We start from the raw sequence: 23,007 nt of genomic DNA on the forward strand, positions 1-23,007 counted from the left end.
AATGAATGCCTCGCGGCTTAATCAGTCCATCATATCACTCCTTGCCTCAGGTTAAAAGTTTTCAAATATGATTTAAATAAGTAGTGCTGCACCAGCTGCATACATGCAATGCAACGACTCAGCTATAGAGCTCAATCCAAATGGCCGCCTCGTTAAGACAATAAACTAATTGCCTTTGTTTGCTTATGCTCTTCAGGTCTGTTGTAACATCATCCTTGAGCTCACATTAATAATTTTGGAAGCAGCTCCTTGTATTTTGTCACCATATGGGGCGGTGAATCTTGGACAGCTACAATAATGATATCATTAAGAAGCAGATTTGACCTTGTTTAATGCTGGAAATGCTTTGGAGGCAACCAATCAATTTGCAAGGCAGCCTTTGGGAAACTTACTTAATATTAACACCTAGTTAATTTATTATTTTTCCAAAACATATCATTATTATTATTATTATTATTATTATTATTATTATTATTATTATTATTATTATTATTACTACACTATATCTTTATTATTACTATTATTTTCATTATATTTATTTATTTATTATTATTATTATTATATTTAAAAATGTATTTAAGATATCATTAATGCAATTATTTTTGACTATTATTTCTTCCTTTTTATTGTGTATTTAAGTGTGGTTGGTGTATGTGTCGTGTCGTGTCACTGGTGTTTATGGATAGTTTAAATCCAAATAAATGTAATGAGTCTTAAGCTTGTCTGTAGCAAAACGATGCATTTTACTACTTTTCCAGCTATGCAGCGTGTACCTCTTTAAGGCCTCTGTAAATGAAACATCAGCAGGTTATTGCTCCATGCCTTCTCTCCAGGTTGGCCGGCTCGTGCTAGTCCAGAGATTTTGGAGAGTAAATCTGGCTTCACAATGTTTTATTTGGCATGATTTCCACGCAGAGATCAGGCTTGCATTCATTAACAGCCTGAGGGTCTTTCTGGCATATGAGTAATTTAGCCTGATGTAAAATAAATGACAGACTGTGTGTATGAATTACAAATCCTTAAATTGCTTTCAAAAACACAAGCAATTAAATATTGAAAAGTGCAGAAGACTGTAGTCCTTCAAACATGTTTACAGGGAACACAGACAAAGGTCATTTTCAGAACATGGGGGGGCAAACATCTGAAAAGACTTCTGGGGGAAACCCATCTCAGGGCTGAGCATACATCATGATTTCATTCATTTAAAGTGAAGTTCTGCTTACTGTCTGCAGCCTTTGCTAACAAATGATCCAAGACACACAGTGGTTGTCAAACAGAAAGGATGGGATGTAGTGTTTGAAGCCGACTCAACAGCTTTGCTAGTCTGACCTCAGGCCATTTATTTTTCCAGCAGGAGAAGAAGACCTCCTCAGCTGTTTGGATGTCAGAGTCTGTATTACTATTGTGCAACTGTAGCTGCGTAGCTCTACGCACTGTTTCAGAGAATTTGAGTTCTTAACCTCCACAGGTCAATTGACCCTTTGGCAGGTCCATCAATACGACTTGTGCTGTTGTTTCCAACCAACAACACTTTACAATTCTTGCTATTTGCAAAACTTTGCAAACATTTCAAACTAAGTTAAAGGGATGTGTTTGTAAAATGATTTCCCATCTATTGAAGCATCTAGGATTTGAATATTTGGCTAATTGTGCAGCGATATGATACATGATCCCAGTACCCCTCGATCAAGAGTCGTAGATTCTAATAGTGATTTGTTTTTGTCTATTTGTGGTCGTTCTAATTAATATCAAGACCCAGTTGTAGTTTTGAATTTTATTTAGGTTATTTGGTGTATCTTATGTGTTGTTTTGCATCATTTTGTAGACGTTTTGCATCTCTCTGTGGTTGTTTCCTGTTGTTTTGTATCTGTTTTTGGTGATTTTGTGTCTATTTGAGACTTCATAACAAGTAACATTAAAAGTAGTCCGTCCATATGAACAAGGGAAAATATAAAGTGTCTAAAATGAATGTTCACCAAGGAGAATATTGACGACATGTACCTATGTAAGCACAAGTTCAACAGATATGGATTATAAAAACACAACACATTTTTTCTTCTACCCCTTCAAACTCTTCTAGGTGGCAGAATACATACTGTAGTGCACGCCCAAATTAATTATGGGCTAATGTCTCTCAGGATTTCTGGAACGCTGTTACATTATTATCATATCAAATATCTTTTGCTAAGTTTGTTAATTATCACCCTGTTGGCTGATCACATCGACATCACAGCTCGAGTGTGAGATCTGGTGTAATTGGATTTACTTACTCACAGAGTATGAAACATTATGCCTGCTCTCGTGTTAAGAGGCGGTGCACATCCACTTTGATTTTTGAGCACGTCAAGGTTTGAAAAGATTAATTTAATGACAGGATAGTGTTGCTGCTGTCAAAACGTATTTCAGTATTCCAGCAATGCAAAAGCCTTCAATGCTTTAGAAATATGTCTGAAACACTAATGATCCTGACAAGAAAATTCACTTCAGCATGTTTACACAACCTTTTAAAGATCAGATAAAAGGCAAACTACTGCACATCATTTCGCAAACATTGTTGAGAGAAAGTCTGGATTCATGAGGATATTATCAGAAGGTAAAATTAAATACGGCACAGAGAATTAATAATGCTTATTGTAATTGTATTAAAATATGAGGACAGATTGTTTTTCAGTGAATGTTTTGTCTTATTTGACGTGCATTGCTTTCATGTTGGTTTTAAACACAAGATAAGATTTACTTTATTGATCCCAATTAGGGAATTACCCACAGCAGCTTGTAGATAACACATTGCACATGAATTAGAAATACATAAATAAATAAAATAACCAACAAAAATAATACACAGTAATTATAGACAGTACATATTAAATATGAAGGATGCATCTGTAAAGTATACACAGTATATTGAATACACAATATAAGTAAACAAATATACAGAATTGAAGGCAGTGTGCATTATGATAAGCCAGCCTATCAGATTTACAAAATGTACACATTGACATTAGACAATTTTTCAATTAAAAACAATATTTGCAAATGAGTGAATTAGTGTGAAGGAAATAACTGAGTGGGATCTGGTTACGCAAAGAGGGCTGATTAGCAGGGTTTCTCTGAAAGATTGTGCCCTGTTTATAAAAATAACTTTTTGAATGTCGGTTTTTCCTACACAGCTGTAGCTCCTGAACGCACCCCGGTCCACCGGCCGGAAGTGGATCTGAAGGCGCGTTTGTTGAACACAGAACTGTTGACATGACACCGGCTGACAAACACTCACAAAACTGACCAACCTCTGATATTATATAAGGTTTTTTTTAACCTGTTTCTACACAGGAAGATTGGACATGGAGTTATCTCCGCTTATAAAGAAAATAGGTAAGCTAAACTTAATGCTAAGTAGCTAAAGTGCCTGACTTTAATGATGTAAACAAAGTGTGTTGTATTAGCTACGTGCATGCTAACGTAAGCTAACAATAACACTGTCTGTTCATCTGGTTTCTCTTATCTAGGTAAGTAAAGTTGTGGTTAATGTTGAAGCTAACTTAAGCTAACAGAAACAAATGTCATCTCACTTTTGTAAACTTTAACACAAAGTAAGCTAGCTGTCATTAGCTAAAAACAACTACATGTGGAAAAAGTACTCATTTATTACTGAGGTTTAAGTAGCAATACTAAATTGTAAAATACTGCAAGTAAAAGCCCTGTTTTCAAGATCTTTCTGTACAAAAAGCACAACATTATTGCCATAACAAAGTACTGAAAATAACAAAAGTTAAAGTACTCATTTAGCATTAAGGTCCATTTAAGAATAATTGATATTGACTCTCACAGTTGGTAATGTGGAGCTAATTTGATCTAATTTAGTTGTTTTAATGTATTAGTTTTTTCATATTTCGAAGTAGCAAATCATTTTAACCAATATAAATAACCAAAGCTGTCAAAACAATGTAAAAAGTACCATAATTTCTTCCAAGATTTAGTGAAATAGAAGTTTGAAGTAGCATAACATCTACCTCAAAATCATATTTCAGTGAATATACTTTATACAACAGTCCACTGCTATAAAGTCTCGTCTCAACGCTGTGTTTTTTCGTCCTCAGGCCACTCGTTGGTGGAGATAAGAGTCCGAGCGCTGAAGAACATCTTGTGTAAGCTGGACCATTCCCTCATCTCCGTCTCGGACATCGTGCAGGAGAAGATGCTGTTTGTGTTTCTTCTCGAGTGGTTTAACTTCCCCGAGGTGCCGATGCAGGAAGAAGTCCTTGAGTTGCTCTGCACTTTATCAAAGGTAGATACACTTATAGCTGAACGATGGATATATTTCTAGCTGGTTTATAAATATATATATATTACAAGGTGAGTCCTCAAGTGGACAGGAGCTAGACAGGAGCAGCCTACCAACTCTCCAAATATGCTGATAAACTTATGAAGTAGTTTTGAGTTCAGGCTTTCTTTGACAAGGCTAAAACCAGTTAAGTCAGGTAGTATCAATACATATCCAATTTATGATGTGGTGAAGTGTCATGGCAGGCTTAAATGGATAGCTTGGACATTTTAAAGTGGGGTTTTATTAGCTTCATGTTAAAGGGGATCGGGGTACTGGAAAACGTATTTGAGACACCAAATAAAATCTATATCATTGCAACCGTATAGCACATATTTTTAGACAGCTTCTTCCAATCAGGAACGTAGTTATCTATGCTATCGTCAAAGCAACCAGACTCTATTGACAAAACCAGTATTTTTAGGTATTTTCCTGTCCTTAGCATCGACTGGTTGGTTGGTTTTGTTGTGATGTTACTACACTAACTGTTAGAGTCAGTATTCGAGCAGCAACTCCTGTATTGTGCACGTTTGAATGACTGTTTTGCCAATGGAGACTGTTGGCTTTGAAGAAAACATCGAAAACAATTTAATTTCTTGCAAAGGCTGTCTTACCTGAATTAAAGCCGTGGAAATGTTCTAAATATAGCGTTCACTTTAGCTGATATTGATTGAATTAGGAGTCTTAAAAATGTTTTCCAGAAGCACTTTACTTTACTTCCTGTTTCTCCAAGTACCTTCAAGATTTCCGGACTACCCCTTTAAATGTCCTCCACTTCAGATACAAAATGTACCTGAGTATCAGCTTGGGTGTAAATGCAGAGTGATTTTCACAGTGACATTTTGACAGCTACACCCAACATTACACTGAATTATAGATTTTCATTTCATTTTTTATTTTTGTCTTCCAAAGCATCCGAGTGCAGCCCAGATGCTCAGAGACGTCGGGGCGGTGGACTTCCTCACTCAGCTGTCTTCTAACGTGGAGCCCAGCCTGCGAGCTGTCATTGACGGTACCCTGGACCAGCTGTTCCTGCTCCCGCCGCTACTCCCCAGTCACAAAACAGTCTCTACGCATGGACAGCGCAACACAACTCCAACTCCAACAGGTGCTGCAAGTTTGGATCCTCTCTGCTACAAACCACATCATGTTTCATTTCATGCAGGAGTATTGTAAGAGTTTGGTGCTTTAAGTATGAGAAAATAAATGCCATCTCTGCTGTAGCACCTGCAGACGTTCCACCTGAAGACCATTGTCCTAAAATGGGATATTTCCACAACAGCATGCCAAGCCATACAGATGTGCCACCTCAGAAGATAGCAGGTACCAGTAAGAGCTCATAATGATAAATATAGACATTAAAGCTATGAGTATAGGCTGAGAACAGTATAAGAAAGAAGCGCGAAATAAAAAGGCAATAATTGTCTGTTTTTTATGTTTTATCCCTCGGTGTTTTACAGTGCACGAGTCAGTGAGGTGTCTCAAGTTTTCTGTGTTCCCATGGCTGACCTTAACGAACACAGACAGACACATACTGTCATCCAACGAGAGGTGAGAGACAGTACATGTATCCAACAAATAACATAGGCATGGTAAAAATGCCAAAGAGATTCAATTCAGGTAGGAATTGTGCTAAAGTTACCCAGAATAAGAAACAATCAGTGCCAACTCTTCATAAAAGTTGCATGTGTTCTGTGTATTAACTGTATTTTATCAACAGTTCTCTGAGGAGCAGCAGCCCTAACTTGGTGCGGACCACGTGTGAACTTCTGTGTGACGTCATTATGCAAGACTTCCCTGCAGAGATCTTCCTGCAAAGACCGAGCATTGTGCAGGTATCAACACATGACCAATAGTATTATTCATGTGCATACGTTTATGTTTAGCTATACTGATGTGAGCTGAAAAACTTCAGCACAAATGCCTTGAACTGATGTTGAATTAAAGGCTTTTACTGCACGATGAGAGCTTTAGAGAGAGAGAAAGGGAGTGAGCGTGCAGCTGTGATACCAAAACTGCCTTTGATTATAAAGCTGAGTGTTTCAATTCTCTGTTCTATCAGTGAAGTGTGTGAGGTACACTGCAGACTGGATTCTATTCTAACAGGGATAAACAGAGAGATGGATGACTCATAAACGGCAGGTCCACTCGCTATATTATTATAAACTATGACTAATGAAGCAGCAGAAACTCTGGTGTTTTTGCAACTTCAGGGACGAGGATTGTGATTTGTATTTTGCAACTTGCACACAGGAGTGGCTTTGACTTGAGTTGTGCTGATTGTTTTAATATTTTCTTTATAGGCAATACCTTTATTTGATTTGTCTTGACTCAAAAACGGAGGCTGGATCACGGCTATCATTTTTTTGTTTACTCACTTCAATTAAATACCATTGTCTTGAGCTGCAGAGTGAACCATCCTATAATGTATTAGATGCTCATTCAAGCCAGTGTCACAATAATAACCTGTCAAATAATGTCCTTGATCAAAACACCGATTTATAATTCCGTGTCCCTGATCCTGCTGGAGGTTGTGGAGGCCTCTGGAGTCGTGCTGTGCTTCAGCAGGCAGCGTGATCGTGATGCACCTCTTGCAGGGTTTAAAAATCCTTGGTGCAATTGTTGCTGCTTTCCTCTGAATGCTTCCTTAAATACGAGACATTCTGTAGACGTGGTTCATGTTGTCTGCAGGAATTTAAACTGTCCTCTCTGCAGCTCCACACTACTTCATGCAAAACTGGATGTTTAATTGTAACTGAATTCAGACGGAGCCGACTGACTCAAATCCACAGTGAACCCCATCTTATTCTTAATTTACATATGTTCTTTGCTTATTTATGCTTTCACAAATCCATGCATTTATTGATGCATACTGTTAGCAACAAAGTGCATCTGTTATCTGAGCCCTTCTTTTACAGGCTTCGACGAAGCATTGGAGGAGACGTGATTTAGCCCCACTGTGAACATTACAGTTTTGCTAATAAAGTGGAACATCGGTCTCGAGGCAGCATTAGCATACTGTCACCCAGCAGTCTCATCATCTCAAAGAAATCTTTCTGGCGAAGCGCTGTTCCTCGTGTGGCTTTCCTCGACCCTCCTCCGAGTAGCTGGAGCTATTAGGCTAAATTAAAAGACTTGGATTTAGAGACATGCCATCATTAGCACCAGTGGGCAGAGAGACTGAACCCAGAACAAATTGTTGCTTCAATAATTAATTCAAACTTTTATCAGAACTTTTCTCCCTCTGTCTGTGTTTAGGTCCTGTTTTAATGCAGTACTCTGTTTGTATATAGAGCTGCACAAGTATCTGCCATTTCAATAACATCCCATATTCCTCAGAAAAACCTTCTATATCCCGGCTTCCCAGTGACAGTACTTCACTGATCTGGTCTTGTGTTTGCAGAACCTGCTGTCCCTGCTGAGGCTGGGTTCAGGTAAAGGTGAGGCGAGGTTCCTCCACCTGCAGGGTCTCTCCTGCCTGAGGCAGTTGTGTGTGGGGCTGAGGAGGAGACTCCGCTTTCATCAGGATCCAAGCTTCTTCTCCACAAAGCAAGGTAGCACGCCGTATGAGAGGCAGCCGTTTGTTTATGGCTGAATCTCAAGTACTCTCACACATCAAACACTTTTCTCAGGTGTCGTTCTTGAATATAATAACTCTTTGTGCAGCTGATGTGCCTCTATGTCCTGTTTTTCTCTCCTTGTAGATCCAGTGTCCCAGAACTCGTCCTATTCCTACTCCCAGGAGGTTCGGGGGACGCAGCGTTCCCAGGCCTCCTCCCCAGGGGGCGAGTGCTCTCCTCGGCCCTCTGTGGTGGGACGCACCGGCCAAAGAGCCAGGGGAGATGGGCAGGATGGAGACGCAGCTTCCACCAGGTGTGTGTGTGCAGGCAACTCCATTTTACTGTGTCAACAACAAAGAAACGATTCCCTCGCTTTGGGTACATCAGGTCTAGCTGTTCCTGCTGTCTAAGCCTCTCTTTATTTGCACGTCTTTAGCAATCATGTTGGCAGAGAGAGCAGAGATTAACTTAGTTTTCCTGCTGTCACACTTCTGAGGCACAAATGGAGTCTGTCTTCTTGTTGTAGCAATATCGTTCTGATAGGATTCAGCATTGTTGTCAATTCTGTTCATCAGACTGTGAACTCAACACGATAGTCTTCTGCTTTTTCCGAAACATACAGTGGGATTTTAGTGGCTTTGATAATGACAAAATAGCTGGTGACACTTGCAGCCCTCACACTAAGATGAAGCGACGTTTGAACGACAGCGGAGGATTACATTATTCTTTTTAATATGAACATCAACAGCAGCCCTCTAGCGGCTCTGAAATATTCAAAAATCACTCCTGATTTCCATGATGGGAAAATCATACGTCACTGCTTGTATCTGAGTAGTCCAAGCTCAGATCATGAATTCACATTTGTCTTCATGCAGTGGCAGCTCACACAGAGGTGGATCAGCAGTCCAGGCCCCCTGGCAGACCCCACAGTCCCCTGCAGACGTGGCCCATCTGGAGCTTCCTGACCTGGGTGTGGAGGATGTCCTGGAGCTGCAGCTACAGCAGCTCACTCTGGCTCAGTTCACCCTCGCCACCATGGAGCATGCCTTACCGCTGCTTAAAACAGGTGAGATATAAACCCGGTACAGTTCTAGATTGAAATGTAACAAAACCGTATGATGTAAAACATTTTGGTCACCTTAAAATGTGTTTCATTTGTACCTCTTAAGTCATATAAGAGACGGCCAAAAAGCCAAGCTTTTGACGCCACGTTGACTACCTTCACTTCCTATCCTTAGTCTACGTCTCCTTCTCAGTTTCTTCTCTCCTTCTCTTCTCTCCCAGAGGTTCCTCACGTGTTTCACCGTGTGTTGGAGCTGCTGAGCGACGCCGTCCTCCTGCTCGGGGACAGCGTTTGTGAGCTGGTGTGGGACGATCGCAGCCTGGCGGGGACAGAGCTGGCAAGTCAAAACACGACTCACGACAAAGCCTCTTATCTAGATGAATGGATACACTTCACTGAAGGGGTACTGGTGGTGATGGTGGGGTGGGGGGGTGGTTGTGTGTGTGTGTGGGGGGGGAGTTGGCCACCAGACAATTTGCCAGCGACACACAGGCATACAGTGCTGCACTGTCAAGGAGAAGTAGAGGCATGTGATGGAGCTGAATTATATAAAGCTACAAAGAGCTTCACATGCATGCACACCTCTCATGTGAATCAATGTTGGGTTAGTAAATGTCTCCGTTTACACACTGCACGATGTTTCTGTATCACGCACAGACATTTGTTATCCTCCCTGACTGTAAAGAGTGTGCTCCTATGCGGGGGGACATATACACTTGTCAGGGCCCGGCCCCTGTGGCCCCCTGCTGTTTAATACATGCCCAGAGCTGCAGCCTAAGAACTGGTTTGTCATCTTTATGTGGAGAGCAGCTTTGGTGTGCCAGACCTCGAGGTTTTTCCTCTGGGAATCAGCCGAAATTGCTCCTGCCAGCCGCAGCAATGCACAGGACATCTACTGCCCCCTGCTGGTGGAAACCGTCCATTGTTTAATTTCTGCTCTCTGGAACAAAGTGGCTGAGAATAGATTGTTCCAATTTATTCACACTGAGATAGCGTGGATCTGTATCTCGTCCCAAAATAACCCTGAAATCTGATTACATTCAATTGCTAACCCCTGGAACGAGCAATTTTTCTCCTGGCTCGCAGCCAGAAGCTGTGTGTGTGTGTCTGACTGTGTGTGAGAGAATGTGCATGTGGTGCTGTGTTTGTCTGCCGAGCTTTTGTCTACATTTCTGTCTCTGTGTGTGTTCTCTCTTTTTAGAAGGAAAAGCTGCAAGCCTGCATGGAGCTATTGGGGGAAATCCTGAGCCACCATCAGAGCTTTGCAGCAGATATTCCCCGCAGCGCTCAGGTTCATCACAGGATGGCCTACACAGCCGTCTCTATATTCACCATCAAACTCCTGCAGACCATCCTCCCTCCTGAGAAGGTGTGTGTGCACAAATCACAACATAGTGGAAACCACCTTTACTGATCAAAAGATAATGACTATTAAATAATCCGCTTACAGTGTTTATTTTCAGACTTTACATATGGAAATGTACACAGTATCAGTGTTTTCAACTTTATCCCTTGAAACTGTATTACATTTTCAGGACTGCTTATAAATGGAGAAATGCACCAGCCTTTTTTTGTGATTCCTCCAGAGAATTAAGTCTTCTCTTCCTCACACAGGCTTGCGAACATCTCCCAGAAAGGACAGCAACCGCTATCTTCCACCTGTGCTTGGACACGTCGTTGGGGAGTTTATTACCCAGCATGCATGAGGCAGTGGTGGCCTACCTGGAGCAGGTGAACTCGGACAGCCACGAACTGTACAGGAGGGTGACCCGCGGCGCCCTCTGGATGGAGTCCACCTGCAACTTCATGAAGGAAGCAAAGGCGGAGGTAAGCGTGTCCCTTATTTACAGTGAGCAAAAGCAGCTCTGCAGGGAATATTTATACAGATATACAACACAACTTTCTTAAGGGGATACCTCACGCACAAGAGGGTCTTTGTGTATCAATTTCACCCCATGTGCAACCTTGAATTGTAGAAGGAAACTTGGAACAAAGACTGGAAAAAGTGTACGTGAATTGAAGCAGTATCCTCACCACTTTCTAAGCATATGCAGTGTCAAACAGGCAGGTTGTACTGAGAAGTCATGACAACTGAACACAAGATGACTTGAATTTAAGTGGACGAGATGCATGGGACTTCGTAACGGATGTCTTCATTTCCTTCCAGAATTCCAGAGATGAATAATTGATAAACTGCTCATTGTGAGGATGAGGCATTGCTCTGAATCAAAAACCACTCTTCCACATATTCACCTGTCGCTAACCTGTTTAGCCCATCACTCACATTGATGTTTCTATCGTCGCTCATTTATTTATTTCTGCATAAAGGGAGAGAAGAACTGGTTGGAGTTGCTGGAGCTGGCAGACCAGGCGATAAACGGCCTCCCGCTTCACCAACACCTCCCAGTCGTCAGGGAGTGTGTTCACATCTGCTCCCACCTGTACGTTCAAACCTCACAATGTGAACTCATGTCGATGCGTGTGTTTTAATGCATGCTTTAAAGTCTTGTGGTTTCCATCACTAGGTGGACATTTGATGATCCCAGCCCCCTCCTCCAACGGGAGAGCCAGAAGCTCCTCCTCAAGCTGCTGTCCCATCCCTTACCGTCTGTCAGGGCGGAAACATACCAATGCACTTTACGCCTGGTCAAGGTCAGAGCTGCCATCCAACACACACTTAAATCCAGGTTCATGGATGAAATAATGGTTACTAAGGCAGTTTGCCGGGAACCCGTATGTAAAAAACCCTGATGAAGATGGATGAATGTGTGACAGCGAGCTATAAAAAAAATCCCACTTGACATTTGAAATCAGACTTTCGTTTTACTAACCGCCATCTGGAGTACGCTGCTACATTTTAAAGTGAACTCCTGCATGCGGGAGGACGCCGATAATTTATGATGTGCTTTGGTGTGATTACATACACCCTTAGGACTGCCTCGGCATCCAGAATGCGGCAAGACAGGAAGCGGCGGCGGCCTGTGGCGGAGTCAACTTCCTTATCCACCACAGGGTGCTCTACGAAATCACTGCTTTCGGACTCCAGGATTCTGCAGAGAAGGTACGCTATCACACATCTGTTACACATCTGCTCCACAGAACCAATTACACTTTTTGGAGCAGTCATTCTTCTTCTAAATATATAATATTCCTCAAATGAAGGTAGTTTTTAAACATGCACAAAGTCAAAGTCCACTTTATTGTCAAAGTTTCCACATGTGTTACACATACAGAAAATTGAAATACGGTTTCTGGCAGTCCCACAGTGCGAATATAAACAAGAACATATAACGTAAAAAGATAAGAGCCTAGAAAGAAAAAAGAGGGGGGAGTAAAAGGTGAGTAATATATACATATGTTAGACACCATCAACACAGATTAGACACACAATAAGCGTAATCTGCCAAAAGCTGACACTAATTGAGTTTTTGTCCAGTTTTTAGCCCCATTGTTCCCGTACACTTTGACATTTTGGTAGTTTTTAACTCCATCTTTCAACAGGATAAAGGATGTTAGTCATCACATGTTTGTAATTTGAGAAACAAGCTGAGCAAACGGTAGCTACTAGCATACAGACCCAAAATCCTCTGTCTCTTGAACAGTATCGGATGAAAAACACAGATTTTACTTTAATAGTTTTACTGGTTTACTCAACAGAACTCTGCGGATAATTATGCTCCAGATAAAAACCATGTGCAACGACAAACTCCCATGATCCCACGCTACTTCACAACGTCACCAAAGTCCATCTTTTGTTTGATTTAGGGACCCCGAGAGGCTGAAATGACATGTTCTCTCTCAATGTGTTGATAAGAAACCATGTAATCAAACACAAGTACTTTCTATGTCACTGTACGAGAGTTTGAGCTCCTGATAACGCGCCAGGGATCACCGGTGTCATGTAGTTTAATCGTCTGTCCCTTTCACTGCTTGCTGGTAAATGTTTAGTCAGCAGTGTCATTGTGAATTCAGCAGTTTACCTGTGATCTATAGGTGAACAACGCCGCCAAGGATATTCTGCTATTCCTGCTCAAAGGACGATTGATGATGACAGCAGCAACCTGGGACAGATTCAACGAGGCACTTCACCCGGTCATGCCCGTGTTACAGGTACTCTCTTTAGATGTGTTGTAGGTCTGGAGCTGCAGGAAGTGTTGCATGATCTCCACGATCAAAACAACGACGATCAAAAGATCAATTTGAGCCACAAAGACGGCGTATTGAGCGTAGAAACATGTAGTTATTCTCTCATTTACATATTCTGTGTTGTATTGTTTTCCTTTTTTGGATGGGGAGAAAAGGCTTTATTAATTGTTGAGTTTCAGGCAACAGAGAGCCTGGAAACACTTCATGAATATACATGAGAGTTTGACTAGGCTGTCAAGTGTGATTCAATTCAAGGAGGCCATTCAGAGATGAGCTGCCATGTCAACAGGAGACGAAATGAAAACCAAAGCATAATCAAAGCGATGCATATTTTATTTACTGTTGTGCTGCTTTGCCGGAATTCCCCATTGTTCGGTGCATTGTCTGCCAAAGCTTTCTGAGAATTGAGTGTGTGTGTGTTGCAGGGCTATGCCGGCACTGAAGACTCGCTGGGAAACTGTGTCCTGCTGATAAGTGACATGTCGGACGTGGCAGGAGACGACGCATTTCCGAGCAAAGCCAAACTGAAAGCAGCGCTGCGACTCCTCTTCACCAAACAACCCACGTGAGTCTGGGCTCTTTTGTTCTGTCTCTGTGTCTCTCTGGGTTTATTTGTGTTTGGGTATCAGGATTGTGTGTCTGTGATGATATGTCTCTTCTGCATGTTTGATAAACTCCTGGAGGTCTTAATAGTCTGCTTTACAACACGTAAAGTGATAGACATATTACCACCATCTGTCTGCTGATGTTCTTATCAAGTCCTCTCTGTGCTTTGTGAGGCCTCAAACAGCCAGTCCCAGCCTCTGAATATTGATAGAGATTGAAATTAACCCCGGGCCGGGAGACAAGCCCTGGTCAATTCTGGCATCAGCACTTAATTTGGTCTTCCCTGCATGATGTGTTTTGACAACCACTTGGATGTTTCGTCCCAAAAAGAATAAAAGGAAGGTTAGATTTTCAACCCTGAGTTGTTATTTTGATGCAGACAAAAGGCTCCTGAATAGAGCTGTGTTTTTAACTCCCAAGTTCTGCATGATTTCTGCAGTGTGAGAATAGCAGCAGTGCAACAAATCCTGCCCCACTTGAGCAGCCATGATGATGCTGAGGCAGCGCGACCAGAGCTGGACCAATCAGCGATCTCCTCCCTGCCCAACCTCTTCTGCCTCCGACAGCCTGCAGACGTCTCGCTGGACACCTGCAACAAGTCTGTCCTCAAGGTATACACACACAAACACAGACAGACTTAGATACACACTCCTGCAGAGGACGATATAGTATGGGCTTCATGATTAATGATTAATCCAAGGTGATATTTTGCTTTGTCAGTCCAAAACAAACAACAAACATTCACTTTAACATTACATTAAAGAGATTAAAGCATACAATCTTCATTTCTTTGTCTTAAAATCAACATTTTCTATCATTTTTGCACTATTAAATCCTTAAACGATTGATTAATTATCATTTTCTGTCGGTGTTGTACTCGTTGCATCCCCTAAATGTCTTTTTTGGTGCTAAGGTGGAGTCTGTGGAGAAGCTGTTTGGTATCCTGTCCTCGAAAACTGTTGACATCTCCCTGAAAAGATCGGCAGGGGAGCAACTGTCTGTAGTGCTGCAAGGTGAGACATGTAGAGTATGTTTTCACAAGCTTACTTTAAAGTGCATGTCCACTACTGTGCAATCATATCTCTAATGGTTCATAGGAGAGGTCACTTGGTCTGTAAACGGGAGAGAAATTATGCAAATTGTACGAGCAGAAGGACCGTTCACATTGTTGATTGATTTGAGAATATCAGGTTTGATAATGTGTACGTTTTAAAGGCCTAAACAGATTTCTAGATGTAATTTTATGCACAATAACAACAGCTCTTAAAGTTTGTGTGAGATCTCTGCTAGTGAAATGTATTTTTGCAAGAAATGCCGCAGTGTGCTCCCTCCCACCACCATATGTTTGAGGGAAGCAGAGAAAGCAAAGAGTGTATGATTATGCAAATGTTTTTGTGGGTATATTGAATTTTGCTGCTTGCTTCCCTGCAGACACAACAATGCACCCAGTGCTGAAGAATCTTGGAATAACAGACAAAGTCATCGCTTTCATTGTGGGGAGTGTAAACGGCAACAAGGTAAAAAGTGAAAAACACTGGGAGCTTTTCTGTTGAAGCCAATTGAGAGAAAGCCAGTATGTGTTCCATGTCCTTGTTAGAGGTGCAGTCGAGTCAGTGTGGCGTGCATGATGGAGGATGAAGTGGCCGGCATTAATGGTGTCAGACAGGCCGTGGTCAGCGGCGATGTTTGCCCCGTAGTGACTGCAGTCTGCTGATCATTCGCAGGCCTTGAATCAGAAGGCGCTAACAGCTAATCGTGCAGCATGTGTGTTTACATGGAAGTGAAGGAGCAGGGCCAGGGACTTTCTCACCTAAGAAGTGTTGATGCCTGCAGGTCCTGTTTGTCCCTCCAATGCCTGAAACCTGAGCAATCAAGAAGCTTATTTAGCTTATGGGGAGTTGGAACAGGCGATGGAAATGTCATGTCAGGGTTGTGCGAGCCAGGAAAACTTACCAGGAATAATTATCCAGTTCATCATCTAAATAAGCTTGAAACAAACTGAATGACAAACTGATGATCATGATTATTCATCAGTTATTCATTGATGTTAGGCACTACATTTTCACATTTAAATCAACAGATCACCGCTTTGACTTTATGTTGTGCCACATTCCTTCTTATAAAACCTGGTTCAATGCTTTTTTAGTTGTGCCTGTCTGCTCTTTGTTATAAGTCAGTCATAAGTCAATACTGTGGTAGATAGGACATGTACTTTTGGAGGAAAACAATATTAAAGATCCCCTGCATGAATACATTAAGAAAACAGAGCAGTTCTACCTTGCATAATAATTCCTATGTTTTAATTCTCAACCATGACCCTGTGCGAGAGAGAGAGAGAGAGAGATTGTGTTTACCCTAACCCTCCAAGAGTTGTTTGTGTTTACCCTCCAATTAAACACTGTGTGTGTGTGTGTGTGTGTGTGTGTGTGTGTGTGTGTGTGTGTGTGTGTGTGTGTGTGTGTGTGTGTGTGTGTGTGTGTGTGTGTGTGTGTGTGTGTGTGTGTGTATGTGTGTGTGTGTTTCCCTCCTCAGAGCTCAGACTGCCTGCTGGAGCCGTGTGTGTGCATCCTGAGGAAGCTGGTGTACGCTGATCCGTCTCTGAGGCATCGCCTGGCTCAGCGCAGCCTCCTGCTCCTCACGCTGGTCAGGGGTACGTCCATAACACCCCACATTAAGTAACAGCTTTGCACTTTATGTTCTGCGGCTTCTCAGGAAACAAAGATCACTTGATTGTATTTTTTGTATGTTTTATTACCTAAACAGTTAAAGGAGATAAAAGTAAGAAAAACACAGAAAATGTAATAAAACGTAGTATTTGTAACTAAAGCAACTAAAATATTATCATATATATTTATTAAAACTTCAGGCTGTGGTTGTCATGTTAACTGTATTCCATGTCTTCATTACAGCCTCGTTGATACTAAAGGAGAACAACGTCAACGGGAATGAGATGGCTGTCCTGATGAGTTTACTGCTGTTTGATGAGATTGCCAGCATGGAAATATGGTGAGTGTTTTATCTCACAGAGCCTTCATGCCTAAATATGCATCCATTAAATATGTGTTGTTTTGTGTCATATCAGGTTGGACAACACAGACGTGACGCTCACACCCTTCTCCCTGCCTCTGTCGGTGATACGCAGGTAGACTTGTCTTCCCTTCCTCTCATCAGCGACACTAAGCTTTATAATCACCCAAATTTCCTCGCAGGTACAACCTCCCGTTCCAGGCGGCGTCTCATCACGCTGTCAGCCCGTACTGCTGCGTGCTCCCCCCCTCCTCCGACCTGCTCACCCTCGCCCCCGCCCGCCTCGCCCTGCAGCTGGCCTGGAACACTGCGTGGCATTCTGGGATAGATAACCTCCTGGAGAAGCTGCACGGCGTCTCTACGGAGGATACCGAGTAGGAATCATGTTACTTTTATGCGTGCAGCGAGTGTGAGGTAGTCTTATATGATGAAGGATTGATTGGAGACCAAGAATGCACACCACTTTTATATATAACGCTCTCCGTCTGTAGGAGAGAATCGTTGTTACGAATTAGTTTCAGCATCTTGTCTTTCACCTGTCCTGATTTACCTCCAATGTGACCTGATCCAAAGAGATGAGAATGTCTCTGAGCTTAATTACAGGAAAGACGTTTAAAGCACAATCCACTAACTTTCTTACAGTGCTTTTTGAAGATGAATTACTCAGTGAATATTGAGAGGTACCTTCCATATCTCTGGTGATATTCTTCTGTCTTATTACAACGTTTATCCACATTGTTTTGACAGTTTTCTTGAGCATTTCTTGTCGATTGCTCTGCTGCTCTTTGGATGACTCATAAATGTCTCCTCCCTGCAGATTGGTGATCAAATATGTTTGTTAATGCAGTCATTAGTATGCCGAGGACGTTACTTATGCAACACAGTTGTCAGCACATCACTATTTACCGAGGCACCTTTATTATCTCGAGCTGCAACTCAAAAATCATATAGTCCAATTTTAAAGTCCAACTTTCCTACATCTTGTTCCCCACAGATTCCACCCAGACTTGAAGCTGTCGGAGGCGCAGATTGTGTGGCTGCAGGTAGTGCACCCCCCCGCCGCCCTGCAGGACTGCATCCATGCCATCGTGTCTGCGGCGGGACACGGCTCGGTGACCTCCGCCCTCTCCAGGCTGGGCCTCCATCTACTGACGGAGCGCCTCGCCCTGCCACACACCCGCACCCACAGCTGCAGGGACACCCTCACCTCTCTCGGGTGGCAGGCAGCAGTCACCAGGTACACGGCACACAAATTCAATTAAAGACTCGGTAAATATGTGTGGTTAATGTTTATTAATTAAGCAAACAATGAGGGGGATGTGTGCCGTTATTATTCCTGCTGCTGAAGGAAACAAAACTCACTGGGAAATGTTTCCATGGCTCAGTGCGCTCAGTGTCTTTGTGACTTCTATTAAAGAATTGACATGGATTCATTGAGTTTAATGCCTTTTCTGTTCACTGTGAGTATTTAAGCTTTCCTGAAGAAGTATGACAGGCTTTTTATTCCCTTTTGATCAAGTACAAAGGAGGCAGTCTATGGGTTTGAGCATCTTCTGAATCACTGCTATAGTTCCCTTTCTCTTAAAATAAAAAAGAGGGTTGGATATGAATGAATGAATATCACACAGGTCGGTCTCTTCCTCCCTGCAGGTTCCTCCAGGTGCGTCCAGCCTGTGTGGAGGACGAGAGGTTGCTCGTGGGTATTGTTGCATTTTTGAATGCCTACATCAACCCCCCTGAGTCTGCACCTGATCCCGAGGACCAGGACCTGCGCTGGATCCTGGAGCTTCTTCTCAACCAGGTACAAATAATTCACACTCCCTGGAAAAAACTAAAACCCTCAGGTGGTGTGTGTCAGTGTGGTAGAGAATATGCAATAATACTGCTGTACTGGAGTGTAAAATGTGTGTGTGTGCGTATGTTAGCTAGTAATCTGGTTACTCTCCTCAAACACAGAGGGTGATATACCTGTAATCACAGCGTGAATAAATCACAAGCTGAACACATTACTCTCTCATAGCGACAGAAAAATAATTCCCCCTCAGACCCGCGGCACGCATTATTTTCTGAGCTCTTAAAACAAAGTTGGATTCATATTTTCGCCCCGAGGCGGAGAATCATCTCACAGTTTTTGCACTGAGAGCTACTTTTAGGATTTAATCAGTCTCACCTTGGTTTTCTCATTATTGTGTGTGTAAAGCCCCCCGCCCCCCCGGCAGTGTAAGCAGACTCGAATTGAATGCCTGCTAGGGGTGAGCGGCTCAGCTCTGCTCGATGTTTCTGTAATTACTGAGCTGGTTCAGGAACATCTGTCTCCCTCTACACTTATAATAACTCTGTAGTCCATGAGCAGGAAGAACCTCTGCATGTTGCTTAATCTGGTTTTGAATATGAGCTTTGCAGGAACCGGGTTGGTAATACAATAAAAAAGGAGCTCTACTCTTGCTCAAATACACCTGTCTGCTTCCTCCACATCTTCCCTCCATCGGTCAGTCTTTAAGATTTAAGAAAGGTCGACAGGTTGATTATATATACAGGTAATACTAATCCAAGTTAATAACACCTTGTACTTTCACAAGTTAACAAAGGACACAAAGGCATACAAATACCAGGAGAAAAATGTTTAAATAAGTGGTAAAAAACTTATAATTATTAAGTAAAAGAATAAAAACACAGCATTATCTTCTTCAAGTGAGAGGAAGGTCTGATTCTAGTTGTTTTCTTGCCTGATGTTTTACTTAAACACAGGTAAAAGAAGGTGTTGCCCAAGTTATTGAGTCCTAAACACAGTCAACACTTTACTCCTACTCTTTCTTGCCTCTCACTGATTCTGTGTGTCAACTCTCCAGGAGACGGCGTCCCTCCTCAGTCTCCTGCTCGGTGTGGAGACCCAGACCTCCTCTCAGAGCCCGGAGGAGCCGGATGAGCAGAATGACCACGTCAGCCAGAGGCTGCAGAGAGAGCTCAGCTGCTTCTTCAACACACTGCTGCTCAGACTCTCACATACCACTGACAGGTACCAGGGATATCACCCAGGAGACACTGACTGATCACCAGACAGGACCCTTTGTTTCAGATCTTTTAGTTGCAAGGCTTTCCTCTCTTATCTTTGGTTTGCTCATCCCTCTTCCTCCCTCTGTCCAGGCTTTGTCTGGCATTAGCGGGCCCCTTCCAGAGCCAGCTGGCAGTGCGTTTGCTGCAGAGCCTGCGGGTTTCGGACGCCCCGCGCTTTTACGGCCTCCCCAGCCTGGAGAGGACTCTGCAGGGCATGGTCAGCCTGACCGCGCAGCCCGGCTGGAGTTCTCACTCCGCCGACCTGGAGCCCAGACTGCTCTGCTCCAAGTACCTCAGCGGGCTGCTAGAGGTGTGTGTTGAAGCTGTAATCACTCTGTATTCAGGGTGTGTATGTTGCATGTGCAGGCCTCCTACCCTCTGGCCTGCGCCTACAGACATGGAGAATAAAAGGAAAGTGCTTTCTGAGGAATTAATTAGGGAAAGCATGGTTACGCATTGCAATAGATATGCCACACTGTGAAGATGCTGATGAGATTAATCAACCTTGCCTTTTCCATCTGTTTTGTTGTTCTACGGTCCATAAAACAATACCGTAACACGCCGTCGCACCAGCTTGTGCACAGAACTTTATTTCTGGGAGCCCGGTGGAAAAGACAGTCCTGCTAACACAACACCTATCAATGGGCAGCTTTTATGGACATGGAGTAAGATGAAGGTTAACTTTTTTCAGTCGGGATCTCTGGCGGCTGCTTCCATCTCACTGATAACAATGAGACACCTCACACTCCTCCTCCCTCTGACCCACCTCTCACCTGACGCTCTCAGCACTGTAGGGCCCTAAAGCTCCACAGGCCTGGCTCTGCAGCTGCTCTCCGGCGCCGTCCCACATCCTGATGGCACATCAGAGCAGAATAATTAGTCTCAGCTGTATTTAGCTTTCCTTTCCATGCCGCGAGGTGCATGACAAGCAAACGTTATCTCTAAATCAGGTGGTACTTCTTGTTCTGCTGTAGGGACATGAGATAGCCTCACCTGCATTTCTGAAAGTCATGTGTTTGCAGGATGAGAGCAAATGGGAAACCATAAAACACATTGTCATTTATTTTGATAATGTATTAATCATGTCATTTTTCAGGCAAAAATGTCAGAAAAATCAGCCTCTCAAAAATGAAGATTAGCTGCTTTTCTCTGTTTTAAATCATATTGAAGTAAATATTTTGGGGGATGGAGAGACATTACATAAAATTAAGACATCACCTTTGACTTTTTAGCAACTTGCATGAACATGTTTCTATATTTTCTGCCGCTTATAGACCACATAATTCATACAAATTACTGTTTTGATTTAACACACACAGGTGATCTCCTCATTTTACGTTGAGTGGGGGGGGAACTCCATGTCCTTCATGGGGAAAGGTGTGACCAAGAACGCCATCATCTGCCTGCTGCACCTGTCCCACGAGATGCTGGTGGAGAACAAAGACGAGGCAAGTGTGGACGACGTTCAAACTGCTGTGAGGGCGCTGGTTTTCTAAGTTTCTCATCTCATCTTTAGAAAGTGTTGCCCAATGTTTCTGTCTCTGTTTCATCAGGACTTCATTTCCCAGTGGTCTTTGGGGAACGAGGCAGGCTGCCGAGGAGGCGAACCCCTCTCAGCTTGGTTTGGCCTGGCTCATCCCGCTGTGGGTCGACCGTGATCAGGAGGTACACAGCTTCTTGTTCTACTATAAACTGTACTGTTAAATCTCCAGCTCAACTTTAATCAATCATGTTTGGGATTAATTGAAACCCATAAGAGCTGCAGAAGAACTCACAGATAAAAGCAGGCCCCTGACAGCGAGTCATACCAAACCCTCCGTCTGTTTCTAAAAATAACTCGGTCTGAGAAGGCTCGTTGACAAATTAGATTTCAGCATATTTATTTAACTCTAACTCTTCTAGCTTAACCTCCTCCGTGTCTCCCTCTCAGGTGAGGTTTGCCAGTCTGGGTCTGGGGGCCGCTCTGACCTCGGGGCCCCACGGGTGCCAGGCTCTGTGTGCCAGCTGTCAGAACATCAGCGGAGGATTGTGGGGAACGCTGCTCAACATCCTCCTGGATCAGCAGGAGAGCAGCATGGTCCGCAGAGAGGTACCATGTGTGACATTTGGACTGTCTCTGTCTGTAGTTGGATCTAAGGGCGGAGGATGCTGTATGCACTGAAAAGCCCCCTGATTCAAGTGTGTCCATTGTGCAATAACATTGGATTTGATTTGATCTGCTACTCTGCTCTCCTGCCCGTTAGACACCCAGAACCATCTATGTGTCCTTATTGCATAACAGGAAATGAACCATGGACTCTGAGGAGCTGAAACACACAGAACAGCCTGTTTTTCTTTATATTTACAGGAATTATTGACAAAAACGTACCCCATCTATTGCTGAAACTCAGCCACTCCTGTTGTTGCACAATCTCCACACAACAAAAACAAACCAATGTCATTTTTATTTCATCCACGGTCAGAATATATGCCTGGACTCCTTTCTGTATTACCAGCCAAAAGCAGGCAGATGGCACTGTTGCTGATTGTGTGTGTGTGTGTGTGTGTGTGTGTGTGTGTGTGTGTGTGTGTGTGTGTGTGTGTGTGTGTGTGTGTGTGTGTGTATGTGTGTGTGTGTGTGTGTGTGTGTGTGTGTGTGTGTGTGTGTGTGTGTGTGTGTGTGTGTGTGTGTGTGTGTGTGTGTGTGTGTATGTGTATGTGTATGTGTATGTGTATGTGTATGTGTATGTGTATGTGTATGTGTGTGTGTGTGTGTGTGTGTGTGTGTGTGTGTGTGTGTGTGTGTGTGTGTGTGTGTGTGTGTGTGTGTGTGTGTGTGTGTGTGTGTCCAGGCTGCATTCATCCTGCAGAACTTGCTGGTGATGCCCATGCCTGCCAACGCTGAGGAGGCCAAGGACTCCCACTGGCAGGTCAGCCGCTCTGCCAAACTGTTGAAAAGCTTTTACAGACCATGAACTGCTTTTCTCTCTTTCAGTTTCTCTCCCTTTCCTCCCCCTCTTACCTCCCCCCTGTTGTTGAAGCTGCAGGGTCAGACCAGGGTTGTTTGCTAGAAGTGAAGCTCTACTAGGGCGCTCGCATCCAAAATAACTCATTTTAAATCTCTGTCAAAACACAAACAGCATCCTAATTTGGAAAACCATTAAGCTTAACCAGTATTTTCTCAATTTCTTAGGACTTCCTGTAGCCCTCTATAGCCTTATCAGAACAAGACTTTAGTTTAATATTGAATG

At 43.0% G+C, this 23,007-nt stretch overlaps 1 protein-coding gene across 1 annotated transcript in view; it reads left to right on the forward strand.

Annotated features, from left to right (window-relative positions):
* The first annotated feature begins 3,250 nt into the window (after positions 1 to 3,250).
* The window catches only part of rttn (rotatin), a 29,029-nt gene continuing 9,272 nt past the window's right edge, over positions 3,251 to 23,007 (forward strand). The window contains 33 exon segments of the mRNA XM_063912677.1: positions 3,251 to 3,372; positions 4,098 to 4,285; positions 5,234 to 5,429; positions 5,546 to 5,644; positions 5,782 to 5,872; positions 6,042 to 6,156; positions 7,725 to 7,875; positions 8,026 to 8,194; positions 8,757 to 8,947; positions 9,166 to 9,281; positions 10,146 to 10,313; positions 10,559 to 10,771; positions 11,273 to 11,385; positions 11,470 to 11,596; positions 11,877 to 12,005; positions 12,938 to 13,054; positions 13,516 to 13,655; positions 14,136 to 14,307; positions 14,610 to 14,709; positions 15,128 to 15,213; positions 16,229 to 16,346; positions 16,606 to 16,702; positions 16,779 to 16,838; positions 16,906 to 17,097; positions 17,718 to 17,960; positions 18,374 to 18,524; positions 19,573 to 19,739; positions 19,868 to 20,087; positions 21,097 to 21,225; positions 21,331 to 21,363; positions 21,365 to 21,442; positions 21,708 to 21,866; positions 22,609 to 22,686. Coding sequence (XP_063768747.1) covers positions 3,342 to 3,372; positions 4,098 to 4,285; positions 5,234 to 5,429; positions 5,546 to 5,644; positions 5,782 to 5,872; positions 6,042 to 6,156; positions 7,725 to 7,875; positions 8,026 to 8,194; positions 8,757 to 8,947; positions 9,166 to 9,281; positions 10,146 to 10,313; positions 10,559 to 10,771; positions 11,273 to 11,385; positions 11,470 to 11,596; positions 11,877 to 12,005; positions 12,938 to 13,054; positions 13,516 to 13,655; positions 14,136 to 14,307; positions 14,610 to 14,709; positions 15,128 to 15,213; positions 16,229 to 16,346; positions 16,606 to 16,702; positions 16,779 to 16,838; positions 16,906 to 17,097; positions 17,718 to 17,960; positions 18,374 to 18,524; positions 19,573 to 19,739; positions 19,868 to 20,087; positions 21,097 to 21,225; positions 21,331 to 21,363; positions 21,365 to 21,442; positions 21,708 to 21,866; positions 22,609 to 22,686 — 4,437 coding nt within the window. The 5' untranslated portion in view covers positions 3,251 to 3,341.

Source organism: Eleginops maclovinus, chromosome 21 (genome assembly GCF_036324505.1).
Source record: "Eleginops maclovinus isolate JMC-PN-2008 ecotype Puerto Natales chromosome 21, JC_Emac_rtc_rv5, whole genome shotgun sequence".
Taxonomy (NCBI): Eukaryota; Metazoa; Chordata; class Actinopteri; order Perciformes; family Eleginopidae; genus Eleginops; species Eleginops maclovinus.